This window comes from Rutilus rutilus (genome assembly GCF_951802725.1).
Source record: "Rutilus rutilus genome assembly, chromosome: 22".
NCBI lineage: Eukaryota > Metazoa > Chordata > Actinopteri > Cypriniformes > Leuciscidae > Rutilus > Rutilus rutilus.
The window spans coordinates 6,834,225-6,853,904 of NC_140227.1; the positions used below are offsets into that span (position 1 = coordinate 6,834,225).

The 19,680-nt window shown below is 36.2% G+C and overlaps 2 protein-coding genes across 2 annotated transcripts in view; one reads left to right on the top strand and one right to left on the bottom strand.

Moving 5' to 3' along the window:
• Positions 1-1,968, bottom strand: part of ano8b (anoctamin 8b) — a 32,425-nt gene extending 30,457 nt beyond the window's left edge. Inside the window, exon 1 of the mRNA XM_084395357.1 lies at positions 1,657-1,968. Coding sequence (XP_084251483.1) covers positions 1,657-1,819 — 163 coding nt within the window. The 5' untranslated portion in view covers positions 1,820-1,968. The remainder of the gene's footprint in view (positions 1-1,656) is intronic.
• A 2,194-nt stretch (positions 1,969-4,162) lies between these two features.
• Positions 4,163-19,680, top strand: part of gtpbp3 (GTP binding protein 3, mitochondrial) — a 19,796-nt gene continuing 4,278 nt past the window's right edge. The window contains exons 1-7 of the mRNA XM_084395549.1: positions 4,163-4,372; positions 4,456-4,697; positions 6,595-6,681; positions 7,034-7,236; positions 11,957-12,029; positions 12,641-12,784; positions 18,605-18,770. Of these exons, the coding sequence (XP_084251675.1) occupies positions 4,320-4,372; positions 4,456-4,697; positions 6,595-6,681; positions 7,034-7,236; positions 11,957-12,029; positions 12,641-12,784; positions 18,605-18,770 (968 nt within the window). The 5' untranslated portion in view covers positions 4,163-4,319. The remainder of the gene's footprint in view (positions 4,373-4,455; positions 4,698-6,594; positions 6,682-7,033; positions 7,237-11,956; positions 12,030-12,640; positions 12,785-18,604; positions 18,771-19,680) is intronic.

Here is a 19,680-nt window from a genome sequence, read left to right on the forward strand (position 1 = left end):
ATTTTATTAATTTATTTATTTTTACAAGTTTTTCTCTAAACCTTGCAGCCCCGAGACCCCCCAGTAAAAAAAAAAAAAACCTGGCCTAAACATTATGAAAGAATTATATTGTGAACAATAAAATATTAATTTCTATCACTTATTTATGGTATCACAAATAAATGTTTTTATATACTCAACTTGTCTATCATCTAGAACTCTTGAGTTTCCCACTCATAAATACAACTTGGCTTGGTCATTCATGTATTCAGAACTAGTTATTATGATATATCCAACTCCACTTTAAGGGTGCAATAGATCCTAATGAAGCAAAAGCAGATTCAATTTTCTCAGAGAAAACCTAGTGCTTCCGTTCTTGAATGAATCCTTTTGAACAAATTAGTTGAGTGAATGATTTAATGACTCAGTCATACACACACTTGTCATCACCTACTGGTTTAACAATGTAACCAGCAGAAAAGGCTACTGAACAAATGAGCAGATGACTGACAGACTGACAACAAGCAAAGTTCCAAAAAGAAGCCAAAGCATCAAGCTTCGCATGTAAGAAAAAAGATTCATCCACTCCAGGAGTTCGATTTCTTCGCTAGTGAGAGAAAGCTGCTGAACACACTTACTGGCAAAATAACAGAACTTTGCTGCCATTCATGAGAGAAAACCCTAGGACTGGGACAATGCATCAACATCAATATTAAAATGTATCATGAACAGAATGAATATGACCTGTGCTGAATGAACAGAAACAGCTAGTTTTCTGCCATGTCTTATAATGTGAGAGCCACACTGAACTGTATAAAGTTAATAAATCCCATGTTAATCATGAGAAATTTAATTTACTCAGAGACAAATAAATTGGTTGCGTTCATAACAATGAATCCACCGGAACATACTTTCTACACTTGGTTATGATTAAGAAGCATTTAATCCATTTGTATTTAAAATAAGTGATGGATGAAATCAGACCTTGATTGGACTAATAGGCTAATGATATATATTGCACTTCTTATGTTGGGCTGAATTTATGCTGGACTTAAGGCATGTTTGCACTGAGGTCGCTAACTGTAACAATAAAGATAAAGATATAGTTGTAAAAATCATTAAAAAGATCCACACCACAACTATACAGAGACAAACAGTGATAATAAAAGTCCCAAATGCTGTTGGACAAAATATCAGCACTCTTGAAAATGCGTTCATTAATCAGATTCGATGCGAACTAACTGTTGTATAATGGTTCACAACAAGCCACAATAAGAAGGCCGTCCAAACATAAACAAACCCAAAACCAGCAACAATATTGTAAAACAGAAAATCGTTTCAGCCATAAAAGCGCCTCGGACAACCTGAACCTGCCCAAAGGCCCGTAAAAAATGGACTAATCGAGCGCAAAAAAGTAGCGCATGGCCCACATTATGTAGACTAAAGCTTGAGTCTCGCATTTGAAGTGATGCTGCCGCATGACCTTCTATAGGCCACACGTACATCAGCGGGGACAGTTGTATGTACCGGGGAAGCATAATAGACATGAGGGGCAGGCAGCATAACAAAGCGCCGCATTGTTCATTCTTCCCGAAGGATATGCCGTCTGTCCCTTATGCCAGCCTCACATCCACCTGTCCCGTCCATATTCGCCCTCTCCGGACCCTCCACACTCACCCAAAAATGTGTGCTGAGAGGCAGCGCTGTGCTGCTGCTGCTCCGGCCGCTCCGCGTCCCCCTGCGCCCGGTGTCTGTGCCGCGAGCTCTCGCTGTCGCTGCTGCTGATGTTGATGTTGCTCGCCGAAGATGCAGCAGCGGTCGCCGTCGCGTCGGGCATCATGCTGCTGCTGTTTCAGCGGGGAAATGATGTAGAAATGGGGCGCAGTGTGTGTGGATACACACTGGCTGGGTTAAATGAAGGTGAGGGTGAAGTGAAGGTTGTTGTGAGTCATCCTGTTTGCAGCGGGATGCGAGGAGAGACTGACTGCGGCGTGAGGAGGAGTAGGCTACTATGGTGGAGGAGAGGAGGGACAAAGAACAAGGGAAGATATACACCTCCTCTCTCCGTCTGTCTATGCTTTCAAATACTCTTAGATACAGACTACTAGCCTACTCACACGGCCACCTTCTCATGAGACATGCACTAGCTGGCTGACCTCAGCATGAGTGTATTGATGTATTGATTTATCAAACCTCAGCATTTAATATGTCAAAACTCTATCATTCTTTCAGGCTAAAGGTTTTTAAAGAAATTGTCTGACTTGTATAATATGAAATATATTATCACAATATTTATCACCTTCATTTTTGCCAAACTGTAAAATGTTTTTTGAAATTGTAAATAAAACAAAGAATACTGAAGTAGGCTACATTTTACAAGAAAATACTATTTCAGTCTTTCTAACTTCACATTTATTTCAACCGGTTACTTGTCGTTTCTTTGTAATTGTGAAATTTACTAGCAATTTCTGATATGAAATAGTTTTTCCACCATTTTTTTTCCCAACTGAAACCTGCATACGTTATAATTAAGTAGCCTAAGTGAGAACAAATCATACTTTTTTTTTTAACTAAATTGTGAAAATGAACACCAAGTTTTTTTTTTTTTTTTTTACATTAATGTTTATGGGAACATACAAGTAATTCGCTTTTAAATAGTCCAATTTAATATTACATAGTCTCTCAGTTAATATTATCTCATTAAAATGCTTTATAAAATAATAGCAAATGCTACTAAAATAAAATAGCAATAGCAAGTGTCAACCTGCTAAAGAATTTAAGTAATTTACAGTAAAACTGCTCTTAATTACATCCTTGCTTATAATAACTTAATTCTTGCATGAATGTTCATAACAATGATTAAAATAGTGCAGTCACATTTTCCCTCTGTATTTCTGTGGGACTAAAATGAGACAGCCTGTCCGAAAGGATGAAGCAGGGTATTATTTATTAATTAATGCAAAAAATATCTTTCCAGCTGAATATTTCAGAAGGTGATCTATTTTACCTCTCTCTGAACAAAAGAGCATATAAGGCATATATCAGTTTCTCCAGACTCAAGATCTACTGTCCAAATATATAACTGGGATGTAGGCTGTATTATATTAACATTGACCAGTTTTAGTTTTTTTTAAATGCAGTTTTTTTTATAATGTAAGATATTAAAAAAAGTAAATGATAATAAAACACACGTGATCCAAGTATTATCTGTAAACTTCACACCACATTTTCAAATGATCTCATTAACACAGTTGATTCGGGCTGTACTAAATTATACTCTGAATTTTGATGAAAAAGATATGTCATATAATGATAATAAAGTGCATAGAATGTAAAAAAAAGAAGGTGTTAAAGATTTGATCATCAGATGAAATATAACCAGAGGTTTCTAGACTAGTCTTGCCTTATTGCTTTCGAAAGCAATCCTCACCTGACATTAAACCAAGCAATAACCATTTTTTGCTTACTCATCAAGCTCTAATGCACTCTTCACAACCTCACCACCACAAAATAAAAATAAAAATTATATCAAATAAAGCTAGAAGGTAAACACTGTGGAAGCTGCATTTTTGGTTGTTTGAACTATATTGTAGGCTACAGTATGTTTTTTAAATATCCAAATTTGCAGTTCATTTAAATAGTTCTGCTATTTGACAAATTTATTTTAAAGTGTACAAATATTACATGCTGTCTCTCAACTAATACAAGTCTTGAATGTAGTCTTAAAACTATACGTATAATAATTGGAATTAGAAAATGTTGCATTAAATAAATCACACATTTTTAAGTCCCTGGTAACAGTAGGCTATGGCAGCATTAACAGTCTACTATACTTCTCGTTTTCTGTTCCATAAAACATAGGCTAAGAGTGAACTATTCCTGAGTAAACTATCCTTTTAATCACACATTATAAAACTACATTAAGGCTAATCAAATCAACAAAATGTTGATAAATATAATTTCAGATTAAATATGCCACACTCAAAGACATTGCTGAGACTAACTGGAACTATATTGAATATATTATAAGTGAATTTAACAATTCAATAGATATATTAGTAGTTGAATAGATCCTGTGAGTGGCACACGGAGAGAATTGTAGGGCGCACAAGGGGAGAGACTTTTATTTGATTGACAGTGAAGCTGGCGAATGGCAAGCATCTTTGCTTGCACGTATAACGACACGGACCAATGAAATTTGCCTGAACAAGATCAGTAACTAACCGCCAGGAAAATAATGCTCACGTGGAGCGACAATACTGTTTATGGGAGCGACATGGTAAACAACCATGTTTAATTTAGGCGGGTTATTGATACACTAAACGTATCAGGTCATTAACATGCACTTTATCAGCGGTTGGAGAAGAAGTGCCGCTGTCATAACTGCTATAAGGTCTCTTGCATCTGCTCATAACCCATTCAGGGTTTCTACTACTTTAATACGCACAGTAAACATGACTGGTTTGTGTTTGGCAGATCTCTTTCAGTGAAGAGGCTCTTGTGTTCTGTCGGGTCGGAGGATGACACTATCTTCGCCGTGTCGTCGGGTCAGGGCAGGTGTGGGGTGGCGGTGGTCCGGGTCAGTGGTCCGGCATCAGCACACACTGTCCGCAGTCTGACCCGAGGTTTCCCCGCAGCTCGGGTCGCCAGCCTGCGCAGCATCACTCACCCGGAGACCAGAGAGCTGCTGGACCGCGGCCTGGTCCTGTGGTTTCCAGGTCTGATGACCAGTTTTAAACGCAGAATAGCCTGTTTTTTTCCCCCCACATGATCTTGCTAATACCCTCAGTCTTATATATGGGTGATTCTTCCTTTAATGGGATCATCTTAGGATGGCTGTAAGGAAAAAGACAACAAAAAGTCATTCTAGCCTTAAAGAGTTCTAGTCCAAAAATAAAAATTCTTTCATTACTCACCTTCATGTCGTTCCAAACCTGTAAGACTTCCAGTCATCTTCAGATCACAAATGAAGATCTTTTTGATGAAATCTGAAATCTTTCTGTCCCTCCCATTGACAGCTACGCAACTACCACTTTGATGCTTCAAGAAGTTCATAAAGAGATCGTAAAACTAATCCATATGAATTGAACTGTTTAGTCCAAATTTTCTGAAGAGACTCCATCGCTTTATATGATGAACAGATTAAATGTAGCCTTTTATTCCCATTAACGCACACATCAGTTATACGCACGCATCAGTGCATAAAGCAGGTTTGGTTGAGCTTCTGTTTATGTTCGTTGACCAACATTTATATGTGAATAAAAGACTAAATTTAATATGTTCATCATATAAAGCAATCTTTATCTCTTTAAGGAATCTGAATCTCTTCAGAAAATTTGTTTAACGATCTCTTTATGAACTTTTTCAAGCATCAAATCAAAGTGGTAGTTGCGTAGCTGTCTATGGAGGGACAGAAAACTCAGATTTTATCAAAAATATCTTCATTTGTCTTCTGAAGATGAACAAAAGTCTTATGGATTTGAAACGACATGAGGATGAGTAATTAATGACAGAATTTATCATTTTTGGTGAACTATCCCTTTAAAGGGTCGACTTCAATAGCTTACTTTTTTTTGTGTGTGCATATTTTAATACATTTTCCTTATTTCTAAGAGCAATGAATTTGCCATAATTTAATTTAGGGTCCCTACTCAGACTTTATAACTTACCAGGACAGCAGAGCAGAGTGACATTTGTACAGAAAAGTCAGGAATTTTTACATTTTAATATTTATGCGTTATGATCTGTAAGCAGCTTTATTAGGTGTTAATTTAATTCAAATAAAAAATGGTAATTTAGAAAAAAATCCATTCACATTTAAAATACATACAACAATCAAAAAATAAATAAACAATACAATATAATTTTTTTAAATAATCTTTAAAATCTGGACTGGTCCAAGTTTTATTCAACTTTTTATATAAAAACTCACACCTCATTTAAAATCCACACCCTCATACTTTATGCCAAAATTCATTTGTAGGTAGATTTATTATAGGGCGTGTGATAAATGTGTTAATGTTGTTGAAACATAGATTAAAGAAGTTTAAAGACTGCACTTATTGAAAAGTCTCCTAACTGAATAATATATACATTATGTATGAACATTTAGAGTTTTATGAAACTTACACTACCATTCAATTTTCTGTGGTTTATTTGATCAAAATATGTGTAAAATAACCATTTTCTATTTTTATTTTAAAATGTAATTTATTCATGTGATCAAAGCTGAATTTTCAGCATCATTACTCCAGTCTTCAGTGTCACATGATCCTTCAGAAATCATTCTAATATGCTGATTTGAACTGTTGTGCTGCTTAAATATTTATGTGGAAACAGTAATATATATATTTTTTCAGGATTCTTTGATGATTAGAAAGTTCAAAAGCACAGCAGTTAACCGAGACAGAAAATATTTTCTAACATTATACATGTCTTTACTGTCACTTTTGATCAATTTAATGCATCCTTGCTGAATAAAGGTATTAATTTATTTAAAAAAACAACAACCCTAAAACCACTAAACAGTAGAATATATTAAATTTGCTGTTGCTACAATATATAAATTGGCTATTATTCCTACCAAGACATATTTTACTCTTTTTGCTCTTTCAGGTCCTGGTAGTTTCACGGGAGAGGACAGTGCAGAGTTTCACATTCACGGGGGTCCAGCTGTCATTAGTGGAGTCTTACAGGCGCTTGGTATGTTTAAGAAAGATCAATCATTATTGTCCCACAATTGTTCTGGATAATCCTTCATAAATATATATTTTTGTAATGATTAGAAGTGTATGTATCGTGCAGATGACAGCTAGTTGTGGAGTCATCATTTTAACACTAGATGGCAGCATCTGTTTTGTATCTGGCTTAAAATCTAGCTTTGTATTTCTGATGTATTTACTCATAAAATTGTCATTTCATGCAAAATAGCACTTTATGTACTCATAGCCTTTATCTTAATTGTAACTTAAATGTCTTTAAGTAGTGCTTTGGAAGAGGCTGCATTCTAAAGTTCATTTCATTTTAAAGATGTCTTGTTTTGTGTGTGTTTCAGGGAGTTTGCCAGGGCTGCGGCCTGCAGAGGCGGGTGAGTTTACCCGACGGGCGTTCTGTGCTGGAAAGTTGGACCTTACTGAAGTAGAGGGTCTAGGTGACCTGATCCATGCGGAGACAGAAGCACAGAGGCGACAGGCTCTCCGACAAATGGCGGGAGACCTGGGCCGCATTTACCAAGACTGGAGAGTTCGGCTTAAACGAGTAAGAAAAGGATTCATCAGGGTATAACTTCTATTTTGAGAACTTCTCTATGTCCCCATATTTTATGTCATCTGACCCCCAAATGAACATAGTTCTCCACGGGTCAAAATGGCACCTTTGTGCAAAAATATTACCGCGACATCCTAAATAGCTTTAACATGTTTATCAGTAAAAGGACAGGAAATTCCGGACAGATGCTATATACATGCATAATGTGGGAACTGTTTAGTGGTGTACGTGTTTGATGGTTCCCTAATGGTTAGGAAACAGTGCTACAAACAAAAACTTCTGGGTTTTGTGAGCAGAACACTTAAAATTGCTCCAGGGGAACTGTCCCTGACTTCCTGCAGTTAGTGCACTGTCTAACGCTTTATACTTAAAAAAATTCAAATACTGGGTTTCTATGAGTCTTAAAAAGTCTTAATTTGCCCTTACACAAATTACAGCCTTAAAAAGTTCCCAAATCAGAGCAGAAAGTCTTAGATTCGTAAATTCATGCCATTCAATTTTTCATGCATTGCAAAAAATGTATATTTTCCTCAGTATATCTGTCCTGGTTTCCAATACAAATATCTAAACAACTTTAAATCAAGATACATTTACTTGAGATGCACATGTAAAAGGAAGTCTTGAAAAACTGACCAAAATCAGTTGATCAATTTTACAGTAAACAAGACTGTCATTTTGTATCTCCAGTAAATGCATCTTGATTTAAGAATACAAGACAAAAATACTGAGGAAGAACATACAGAAAATACAGTTAAAGATATTCTATATCTTCATATTCATATTCTAGTGGTTGGGAGCAGAGGAATCAAGTGACTTTTTTTTGTAAAATGAATTAAAAAGTAATGATATCTGTTCGAACTTCTTCTGAACTTTCCCTTCAATAGATTACTTAAAATTTCTTTACTTGGTCTTAAAAAGGTCTTAAATTTACCTTTATAAAACCTGCAGAATCCCTGAAAATAAGTTGGATGTACACTGCTGTTCAAAAGTTTGGGGTCAGTAAGGTTATTTTTTAAATGAATGCTTTTATTCAGCAAAGATGTATTAAATTGATCAAAATTCAATTTCAAATAAATGCTGTTCTTTTGAACTTTATTTATAAAAGAATCCTGAAAAAATGCATCATGGTTTCCACAAAAATATTAAGCAGCACAACTGTTTTCAACATTTGATAATAATCAGGGCCCGGTTTCCCAAAGCGTTCTTATCTCTAAGTAGTTCTTAACCTATTCCTTAACCTCTCTCTTAACCTTATGGCACGATTCCCGAAACGTTCGTACGCTAAGTATATCTTCTGTAAGTCACACTTTCGTAAGGTTGGTCTGGACCACTCTTAGCTTTACCTTATCAATGTTGCAGGTCTATATGAATATAATTCTGAAGTTTTAATACACCCAGACAGTATTAAATTAGGCTAATTCAAGTGTTTTCATGCAAAGAATAAAATTGTCATTACACTGATTGTTGTTAGATTTTTAATTATATTATTATACAATATTATTAATTTAATTAAAACGCTCTTTTAAAGGCCAGTGAAAGCATAGGCTACTGTCAGTTAAGTCCTATTCGGACGCTAATATTGTTTCTCATGGGCTCGTCCGGTATTTTAAACATTTACAGGGGTAAGTCGTGATTTTAGTGCCGTCCCAATCCATAATATCAGTGTTTTTCTCACCCAACCCGCATAAAAATCCCTGGCCAAATTAGTACCTTCTGTTTTTTGACAAACAGGTCGTGTGGTAATTTAATTGCCGTCTGAATCCACATCTCTGAGTCTACAAGAGATTCAAAATTCACGGTTTAAATCCTTTTTGATCACTGCCGAGCACCGTACGCAAGATGTAAACTTTTATTACTGAAATGCTGGAAAGTATTTACAAGAACAATATTTCATCGCAGCTCCACCTCAGCGAACAAAAATGGGAAAGAGAAGAAGGCACGTACATTTTTGAAAAGGTTATTGTGGCAGCAATATATGTTACAATTTTAAAATATGTAGGCTAGGCTATTATAGGCTATTATAGTTATAGATTATTTTTTATAATATCCAATAATCATAATAAATTGCAATTTCAACTATTTCTGAAGTGCTTCATTTATAAAGATCACCGCTTTCTCACATAAACAGCCCCTGCACGAGAGAATAATTGATTCTCGAGCCATCGATATCAAACAATTCAGCACCATCGCCACGGACAGCACCGGGTAACGTCGCACGTAAGAAGGTATATCTTAAGCAGCTTCCTAAGGTACATAAACAACTTTGGTAAGATATATCTTTCGAGCTTTCTTAGCACGCTAAGAGTGAGCGTTATCGGGAAACCGGGCCCAGAAATGTTTCTTGAGAAGCAAATCAGAATATTAGAATGATTTCTGAAGGATCATAGTGACACTGAAGACTGGAGTAATGATGCTGAAAATTAATCACTGGAATAAGTTACATTTTAAAATATATTAAAACAGTTATTTTAAATTGTACTTAAAATGTTACAGTATTATTGTTTTTCCTGTAATTTGGATCAAATAACTGCAGCCTTGGTGAGCGTAAGAGACTTATTTTTCAAAAACATAAAAAAACAACAACCTAGACTTACATTGAAGGAGGGAACCAAGTCATATCTACAAAACAGAATATCAGAGAACTATATCAGTTACACCCCATTTTTATAGCATCGAATAACTAACTAAAACCGAACTTATTGAAAAACAAACACTTGAACATCAGCATGATGAGAACTCTCTAAAATTACACAAACCATCTTCGGAAAGTAATTATTTGAAGAGTATTTTTTTTAGTAATTTGGTAGTTTTTCAATCTGGCTCGCATCCCATTCGAGTACATGGAGAGGGCGGGGTTTGTGACCTATACTGGAGCCAGCCACAAGGGGGCGATCAAAATGTTTTGGCTTCATTTTTCAGGACGTGTGCGGCACACTTGACTTGGACCAATAAGCAACCATCCAAAACACCCTGGCAACTGTATAGCAACATGCTAACAAACAATGAGAAAACTTTCACAACCGTGTTGCAACTCCTTGACCACCACAGTATGGAATCTGTGAGGAGCAAAGCACTCAGTTTTCTCATTCTTCACCTCGTATTTGTAATGCATGAAATAAATGCAGTTTGATTGATAGATTTGTAATAAGAAAAGTCCTTGTTTCCCTTTAGTGTGAGGAACAGAGTTGGCTGTTGTACATGATTTATAAGGCAATAGAACACTTGCAAGTGTGTTTTTATCAGAGGTTATTCTTTTTTATTTAAGGTCTTTTAAATAATTACAGAATGTACTGCTAGATTGGGCAGTGTTGTCACTCTGTCACAGTTGGTGTCCATCTATTGTTTGTGTGTAAGAGTGTGCTGATTGCAGACAGGACATCCTGAGCAGGGTGTGCGCCAAGCTGTCAGAGCCCTCAGGACCCAGTGTGATGTTGGCTAATGGTTTGTGTGAAGACTCCTGGAAGGAGCTTTTTGGTCACAAGCACTTCATTTCAAGGTCTTTTTTCCCCTTATTTAATTGTGGAAATAAACACAGTTTTGGGATTTTCAAAAATGTAAAAGAAAGAAGAGTTGTGTTGTAAAATGAATAGGAAATTCTTAAAATTCTGCAATATTTCTACACCAGTAATCATACAAGCAAATTTGTGTCAGATGTTCTTGCTTCCATTGAAGCACAATATGCTCTTTGGATCATTCTCAAATTATGCTGGATAACATGATCCTCATGTTTTGAATTTGTGGAGCTCATGCAGCTGCTTTTATTAAAACAAAACAGTGACATATTAAATATTAAGATGTTCTGATAATCATGGTAGGTTGTCAGAGTTTTCACTTAAAGTATGCTGAAAATGTCTATTATGAAACAATTAGTTCTCGTCCTCAAATTTGATTGGCTGAGCGTCTTTCCAATCTTTCCTTTTTTTTTTCTGAATCTTTCACTCAATCAGTTTGTTCAAGGAACAAAACAGACAAAGAAACTGGGAATACAATATAATGTCTAGAATTTAGAATAGTGTTCAAACCCTTGAGGTCAGTAAGTTTAACATTTTTTATTTTGAAAAATGTAAAAAAAAATGCTTTTTTAAATATTCTTATGTTTTCCAAGGCTGCATTTATTTGATCAAAAATAGTAAAAAGTAAAAATAGTAATATTGTGAAATATTATTACGATTTAAAAGAAACGTTTTTTTTATTTCATATATTTTAAAATGTAATTTATTCCAATGATGGCAAAGCTGAATTTTCAGCATCATTACTCCAGTCTTCAGTGTCACATGATCCTTCAGAAATATTCTAATATGCTGATTTGATGCTCAAGAAACATTTTGTCTTATCAGTGTTGAAAACAGTATGTGCTGCTTAATGTTTGTGTGTAAACCTTGATACATGGTTTCTTCGATTAGTTCTTTGGTGAATAGACATTTCAAAAGAACAGCATATTTGAAATAAAAATCTTTTGTTACAATAAATGTCTCTTTTGATCAAACCGATGCATCCTTGCTGAATACAAAAAAAAAAATTATTTCCAAAATCACAAAAAATCTTACTGACCCGGACCCCAAACTTTTGAATGGTAGTGTAAGTTACTCAACATCAACTTTGCTAAATATCTAGCTAGTTTATTGAACTATTGCCCTAGCATTTGTGAACCTTTAAACTACATTCTGTGGAATTATGACTCTTGTACGTGTTGTACGTGTTTTCAATCTAGTGCTTGGCGCACGTGGAGGCATTCATCGACTTCAGCGAGGATGAACTCATAGAGGATGGAATCTTAAATGACGGTACGTCTCCTCAAATGGATTGGTAAAAACACTGATTCATTTCCAGAATGTTTTGTGAGAGTTTCCTGTTAGTATTGACCTCAGAGAAACCACAGCAGCTGTTGAGAAAGGATCAAAACCATTGAATGTCGCATTGAGAGGCCATATAGAGACATAGTCGTAGTGCCTGAAGAATACTGCATGTACAGTTATTGCCCTGCCATCATTTGTCCAACGTTACTCGATGTTTAAGTGTTATATCTTTATTCCTCTGGAGAATTGAGGGATTCTTTGTGCGTCAAGGAACAAACCTGTCACAAACCATCTCCTTCCTCTGAGAGTTACAGACGGGCTGTAAAGCCACTGATAGAGGTCATGAAAAATATCCTTTCCCCTCCACTGACACACTTCTAGTGTGCAAAAGCTCTGTGAATTTGTACATGATCAGTATAAATTATGATTCTGAAATATGATCCGTGTCCTTTAAAGTTAAAGCCCTTATGTTAATTTAAACATTGCATTTCAGTTTACAAAATGTAATATTACAACATCAGTTTGATAAATTAGTTAGAGATGTTTGGATGTTGGTTTTCAACCCGGATACATTGAACTGAGTGTTTTGTCTGCTGCAGTGGACACAGCTGTTCGGCAGCTGCAGACCGATATGGAAAACCACCTTTCAGATCAGCGGAGGGGAGAGCGCCTGCGCAGCGGTGTTCAGGTGGTCATCGCTGGAAGCACCAACGCGGGCAAGAGCAGCCTGCTCAACATGCTCAGTAAGATCAGACATCTGACATGTCAAATAGAAGTGTTGAATTAAATGCTTGCTTCAGGCAGATCAATTCAGGCCCCAGATTTTACATTTGATATCATGTGTGTGAAGACCCAATAGCAGCAGATTATCATACAAAAATAAAAATCCATAAAATCACATACGGAAATGTATTTATTTAAATATAAATAATATATTAATAATAATAATATTTTATATATATATATATATAGAAAGAGAGAGAGAGAGAGATTTTTTCCCCAACATTGTACATTAATACTAAAAACATCCAAAATATGAAAGAACACCTTAACATATAAACATATAATAAACAGTAATTGTTACAGCTACAAAAGTGATTTTCTCTTTGTATTTTGTTGTTTGATTAACATTAATGACATAGACGGCTGCAGGAACATCAGGCTGCTGTTACTTTAAGACCGAATGCACTGATCCAATATAATGATACGCATTCATTTTCTTTCGCAGTTGTTTATGTTCACGTAAACCACAAGCGACTGTGTTTACGAGGATACTCGCCTAGGTGGGCATTTTGACACAATTTTGCGTGTATGTGTACGTTCAGGCACAAATAGAGGTGGAAGAGAGCTGAATTAGGTGTTTGCGCGCTGGCTGTGCTGCTCTGCGTAGTGCGTACGCACAGAAAAACAGTGCGTGACTTCCAAATTGAGCTCTATTTCACGTCTTCTTGCACTCAAATGGCTTTAAATCGCTTGAATGTTTAAACGGAATGGTTAAACTTAGCAATTAATCTAAGAATCACATGCGTTTCGAACCGTGGTGCCTGGTCAGTATGGATCAGCTATGATTCCTATACTAGGCATCGCATATCCTGCTATGTGTGACTATCGCGGATGCGCACATCGCGATATTCGATGCTAAAACGATATATTGTGCAGCCCTAATATGTATATATTTTAATCCAGTGATTAAAGCACACTGTTTATCTTTGTTGCAAGTGAAACGACATTTAATCTAGGTTGCATTTCCTTTTACCTCGCATAGTTTTGTTCAGGGGTTTTAATGTTATGTTATCCCCTATGTTTTAGCTACCTGACTATGCTAGCTTCTACCTAAACGACAGATGAGTTAGTGCTGAAGGTTTTTATTTAATGTACAGCCTTTTATGTTACAAAAAAGGACATTAAAAGTGTTTTCTCCTCCCTAAAGCCTTTTTGTTTGCTTAAAAACTATGCACCATTATACAATTAGTTGCAATTTTTAGTTGGCATCACAGGAATAAATTACATTTTAAAATATATTTAAATGGAGAACAGTTTTACTGTATTTTTTTATCAAACAAATGCAGCCTTGGTGAGCAACATAAAATACTTCTTTTAAAAGCGTGAAAAATTCTTACCATCATGTTTTCTTTAAAATGGTTTAACACATTTTAGGGGCAAAAGTGTCTTATTGTCCTATGACAGAAGGTTATGATTGTGATAAATGCACATATTATCTTTCACACTCATAAAGTGACACCGTATGACCTTTAATGACGTTTATCTCTGACCTCTGACCTCTCCAGTAGCGGGGGGATGTTTGGATATCACCACACTTCCTTCCCTCGAATTACCCCACATTCATCAGGCCTGTTATTGTGTTTTTTGCTGGAACACTGAGCGTCTGGTGCTGTCACTTCCTGAAGAGTGTGAATTTAATTAAGCAATTTGTGAATTCTATTAAAAGCTGGAAAAAAGCTTAAAATTTTATGATAATTTAACATCTTATGTATTTGAAGAATTGAGATTCGCAGTAAACGGCGTAGAAGATTTTAAGATAAAAAATGTATGCTGATTTTAAGATTGATACGTTTTATAAACTCTTTAAGGAAGTTCACACAAAGAGCGCTTGAGTGAAACTGGCCTCTTCCTTCCAGTAGACATATGGAAATATACTTTAATTCCAGACTAGACCAGAGTGGAACAGAATAGAGCACGTTTCAGTACAGCAGTGAAACATTTCTTCAAACTTTCATCCGCTCAAAGAAACTGCAAAGCACAGCACTGGTTTATTGTGTTGATTTATCTGCAGTTATTTTGGTTCAGCGCTGAGCTGCAAAAAACAAAAGACAAAAGGACAAGAGTTGCTAAATTTGATATATTCAAAGGTTATTCAATTCTAGACAGATCATAATTAACATGCCATTCAGAACAAGACAGAAGATCATTGGATAATGAAAACATTCTGTGTTACGGTGTAATGCTAATAAATGAAACACTTTTAAGGTTTGAAACAACAACTTGTTTCCCAGTTACACTCACCACTGGACTACCGTTTGATAGCCAGCTAACATTTAACTGGTTATCTCTTATGTGGACCATGCACAGACATTAGATTCTTCAGCAGATGATTTAAACCATTTATGACCTTCACATTATTGGGGTACTTTTAATGCAAGCATGCATACATTAAACTTATAAAGTAATATGAGCAAGGGTACTTGCCAAAATTAGACATAAAATATGAATAGCGGTCATTAAATGCAAATATGTGACTATGCTGTATATAAAAATAACTTCTGTAAATATGCCACGATAATGTTTACCAGCGAGCTGTATAATAAGCACATTTGTCTTACCTGAGATAAAGAATAACCATTACTTTGTTCATAGCACACGACAGCATCTGGAGTGGGGTATTGGAGTAACAGTAAAGTTAGGGTCATGGTATAACTGTGGCTTCAGAAACTGGCGCCACTTTTTTTTCAGTGCTTTTAGACATTACTTGTGCTTAAGGTCATAAGTTACACAAGTCCTTTTAAAAAAAAAATTTAATGCTGATATTTCTACAAATGATACATGGAGTTGTTTACTATGCAAAATCAGGGTAACAGGGTCTTAAAGAGAAGATATTTTAAATGTCAAAACAGAATCCACAACCTGAAATGATTTATTTTGACAGAATTCTTTGATTTATAGAATAATCCATTTTTAAGAGGATTTTATGATGGTAACAGTGTTGATGCATAACAACATATAAAAGGATACAGTGGGGCAAAAAAGTATTTAGTCAGCCACCAATTGTGCAAGTTCTCCCACTTAAAAAGATGAGAGAGGCCTGTAATTTTCAGCATAGGTACACTTCAACTATGAGAGACAAAATGAGAAGAAAAAAAAAAAATCCAGAAAATCACATTGTAGGATTTTTAATGAATTTATTTGCTAATTATGGTAGAAAATAAGTATTTGGTCAAGAACAAAAGTTTCTCAATACTTTGTTATATACCCTTTGTTGGCAATAACAGAGGTCAAACGTTTTCTGTAAGTCTTCACAAGGTTTTCACACAGTTGCTGGTATTTTGGCCCATTCCTCCATGCAGATCTCCTCTAGAGCAGTGATGTTTTGGGGCAGTCGCTGGGCAACACGGACTTTCACCTCCCTCCAAAGATTTTCTATGGGGTTGAGATCTGGAGACTGGCTAGGCCACTCCAGGACCTTGAAATGCTTCTTACGAAGCCACTACTTCGTTGCCCGGGCGGTGTGTTTGGGATCATTGTCAAATTTGTCATGCTGGAAGACCCAGCCACGTTTCATCTTCAATGCCCTTGCTGATGGAAGGAGGTTTTCACTCAAAATCTCACGATACATGGTCCCATTCATTCTTTCCTTTACACGGATCAGTCGTCCTGGTCCCTTTGCAGAAAAACAGCCCCAAAGCATGATGTTTCCACCCCCATGCTTCACAGTAGGTATGGTGTTCTTTGGATGCAACTCAGCATTCTTTCTCCTCCAAACACGACGAGTTGAGTTTTTACCAAAAAGTTCTATTTTGGTTTCATCTGACCATATGACATTCTCCCAATCCTCTTCTGGATCATCCAAATGCTCTCTAGCAAACTTCAGACTGGCCTGGACATGTACTGGCTTAAGCAGGGGGACACGTCTGGCACTGCAGGATTTGAGTACCTGGCGGCGTAGTGTTACTGATGGTATCCTTTGTTACTTTGGTCCCAGCTCTCTGCAGGTCATTCACTAGGTCCCCCCGTGTGGTTCTGGGATTTTTGCTCACCGTTCTTGTGATCATTTTGACCCCACGGGGTGAGATCTTGCGTGGAGCCCCAGATCGAGGGAGATTATCAATGTCTTCCATTTCCTAATAATTGCTCCCACAGTTGATTTCTTCACACCAAGCTGCTTACCTATTGCAGATTCAGTCTTCCCAGCCTGGTGCAGGTCTACAATTTTGTTTCTGGTGTCCTTTGACAGCTCTTTGGTCTTGGCCATAGTGGAGTTTGGAGTGTGTCTTTTATACTGATAACAAGTTCAAACAGGTGCAGTTAACACAGGTAACGAGTGGAGGACAGAGGAGCCTCTTAAAGAAATAGTTACAGGTATGTGAGAGCCAGAAATCTTGCTTGTTTGTAGGTGACCAAATACTTATTTTCCACCATAATTTGCAAATAAATTCATTAAAACATTCCTACAATGTGATTTTCTGGATTTTTTTCTCTCATTTTGTCTCTCATAGTTGAAGTGTATCTATGATGAAAATTACAGGCCTCTCTCATCTTTTTAAGTGGGAGAACTTGCACAATTGGTGGCTGATTAAATACTTTTTTGCCCCACTGTAACTTCTACAGTATTGAGGATGCAACTTAAAATATTTGTAATAATACCTGTACACATCATTTGTGTTAAACACATCAGATTATTGCAGCTTTTTGAGAAGATGTTTGTTATTATGATTACTTATGAATGATCAAATTTAAATATTCATTTGGAGGATGATTAAACGATGGAAAATAATTCCATAGATTTAAACTAAAACAGACACTGAGCCATAAATTCATAATAGCATAGCTTTTGACCTGGGCAAATAAGCAGCTATTAAACTGACATTTGTATGTGTGTGCCAACAGGAGAGCATGTGTATGACCTTACAATTTTACTTACAAGTCAAGACATTTCAAATCTTACTTGTTAAACCATTTTAGGCTTGGCCCATTTTTATTTTGTGTGTAAAATCGGAGTAAAACGGCTTCTCGAACAAGAAAAAATGTTGGACAGGACTTGAAAGCAATTGATTGGATGGTTGTGGTTTGCTATTGCTGTTATGTCATGTGAGTGACGGATTGTCTCGCCCTCACTCCGGTAAACATCATCAGAGAAGAGAAGAGATGTCGCTGCAAGAGGAAGTTATTTTAATTATATTCCACATATATAAAAAATATGTATAATATTAATTTCATGATGACTTTAAGATGAACTGCGATTTATGTGGAATACATTTATAAAAATCAAATATATGTGCACATCGACGTTTTAGAAATTGTCGTATTTTCACATTTATGATCATTATATACGTCTCTTTACATTTCTTTATTTTTTCTCCCTTAACTTTTGCTTCAAAAGTGGTGAACATGTTGTTTTTGTACAACCCTTACAAATCTTTTTTTTTAAGCTCCATTTTTAGATGTCGCCTAGGGTTATCTCATCTAAAAAGTTGCATGTGTTCCTGCACATGCATCTTATTTGCCTTTCACCGTAACACTGGTCTGTTAGATGTTTCGTTTCCACAGGATATGAACTTTGTGTTGTTTTGTGGACTTGCAATCACCACATTTAAATATAGGTAATCTTGGTTTTCTTGAAGTCTTGTGGAGCTCCCTTGGTAATACCTTCTGCCCTCCATCCTGAGAAATGAAGGACTTCTGAGAAGTCCTAGAACAAAACGTCTCACGGGCCCCCCGACATCTCGTGAACTAGTCAATTGTCCTTATAGGTGCAACATGAGCATTGCTGTTCTTTGTTCTCCTTATTAGTTTCTGAACTCATTTGAGTTTCTTCTGTCACTGTGCAGCTCAGCGTCCTGCTGCCATAGTGTCTGCCACCGCCGGGACCACCAGAGATGTGGTGGAGGTCCCTCTGGACATCGGGGGCTATCCTGTGCTGCTGAGTGACACAGCAGGGTTACGGGACACCACAGACAGCGTGGAGCAGGAGGGCGTCCGGCGCGCCCGTCAGCGGTATGTATTTTCGGGCACGTGTGGGAAAATCAAGGCAGAATAAACAGTGGGGCATTTTTGCGCAAATGATGAATATCGCCATCCTAAAAATGGCCTTTAGAGGGGAAATATCTTTCAAGTGTTTTTGCCACTCATTGTGCCTCGCAAGGGGAAATGATCTGTTTATTCACAGATTTAGATTAAGGTGTGTGGCAAATTTTTCACGATTGAATAAACATTGGAGATTTTGTAATGCAAACATTATGTTTAGTTGCGTAATGTTTGCAGAAAAAAAGAGGCAGTTTAGTTGTAGATCTAGTTATTTTTTAACAAAATATCAGAACAAGTGGCATTTATTTTAAAGCAAGATAGCATAAAAGCACTTTTCAAGCAGCATGTTACAAAATAAGTTTCTTAGGCTTAACACAATAGATGGATGTCAAAATTGAACTTGCGGAAAACTGACTAAAAATTAGGGATATATTATCCGTTTGACGGGACTTTTTTTAAACCGATATTCACACTTATTTAAACTTATTTAAATAATAAATTAAACTTATTTGTATAGTTATTTAGCTTTTTTATTTGCATATTAACTTAGACTTTTACAGCTATTCATTCTCAAGTGAGCAATGCATACACTATATCAGTCAAAAGTTTTGAATAATTGCGATTGTTTTTATGTTTTTGAAAGAAGTCTCTTGCTCACAAAGGCTGAGTTTATTTGTTCAAAAACACAGTTTTCTATTTGAATATATTTTAAAATGCATTTTTTTCCTGTGATCAAAGCTACATTTTCAGGATCATTACTCCAGTCTTCAGTGTCACATGATCCTTCAGAGATCATTCTAATATGATGATGAATTATTCCAAACCTTTAACCGATAGTGTAGAATTGTAGAGAAATCCCAAAACAAAAAATTGTGATCAT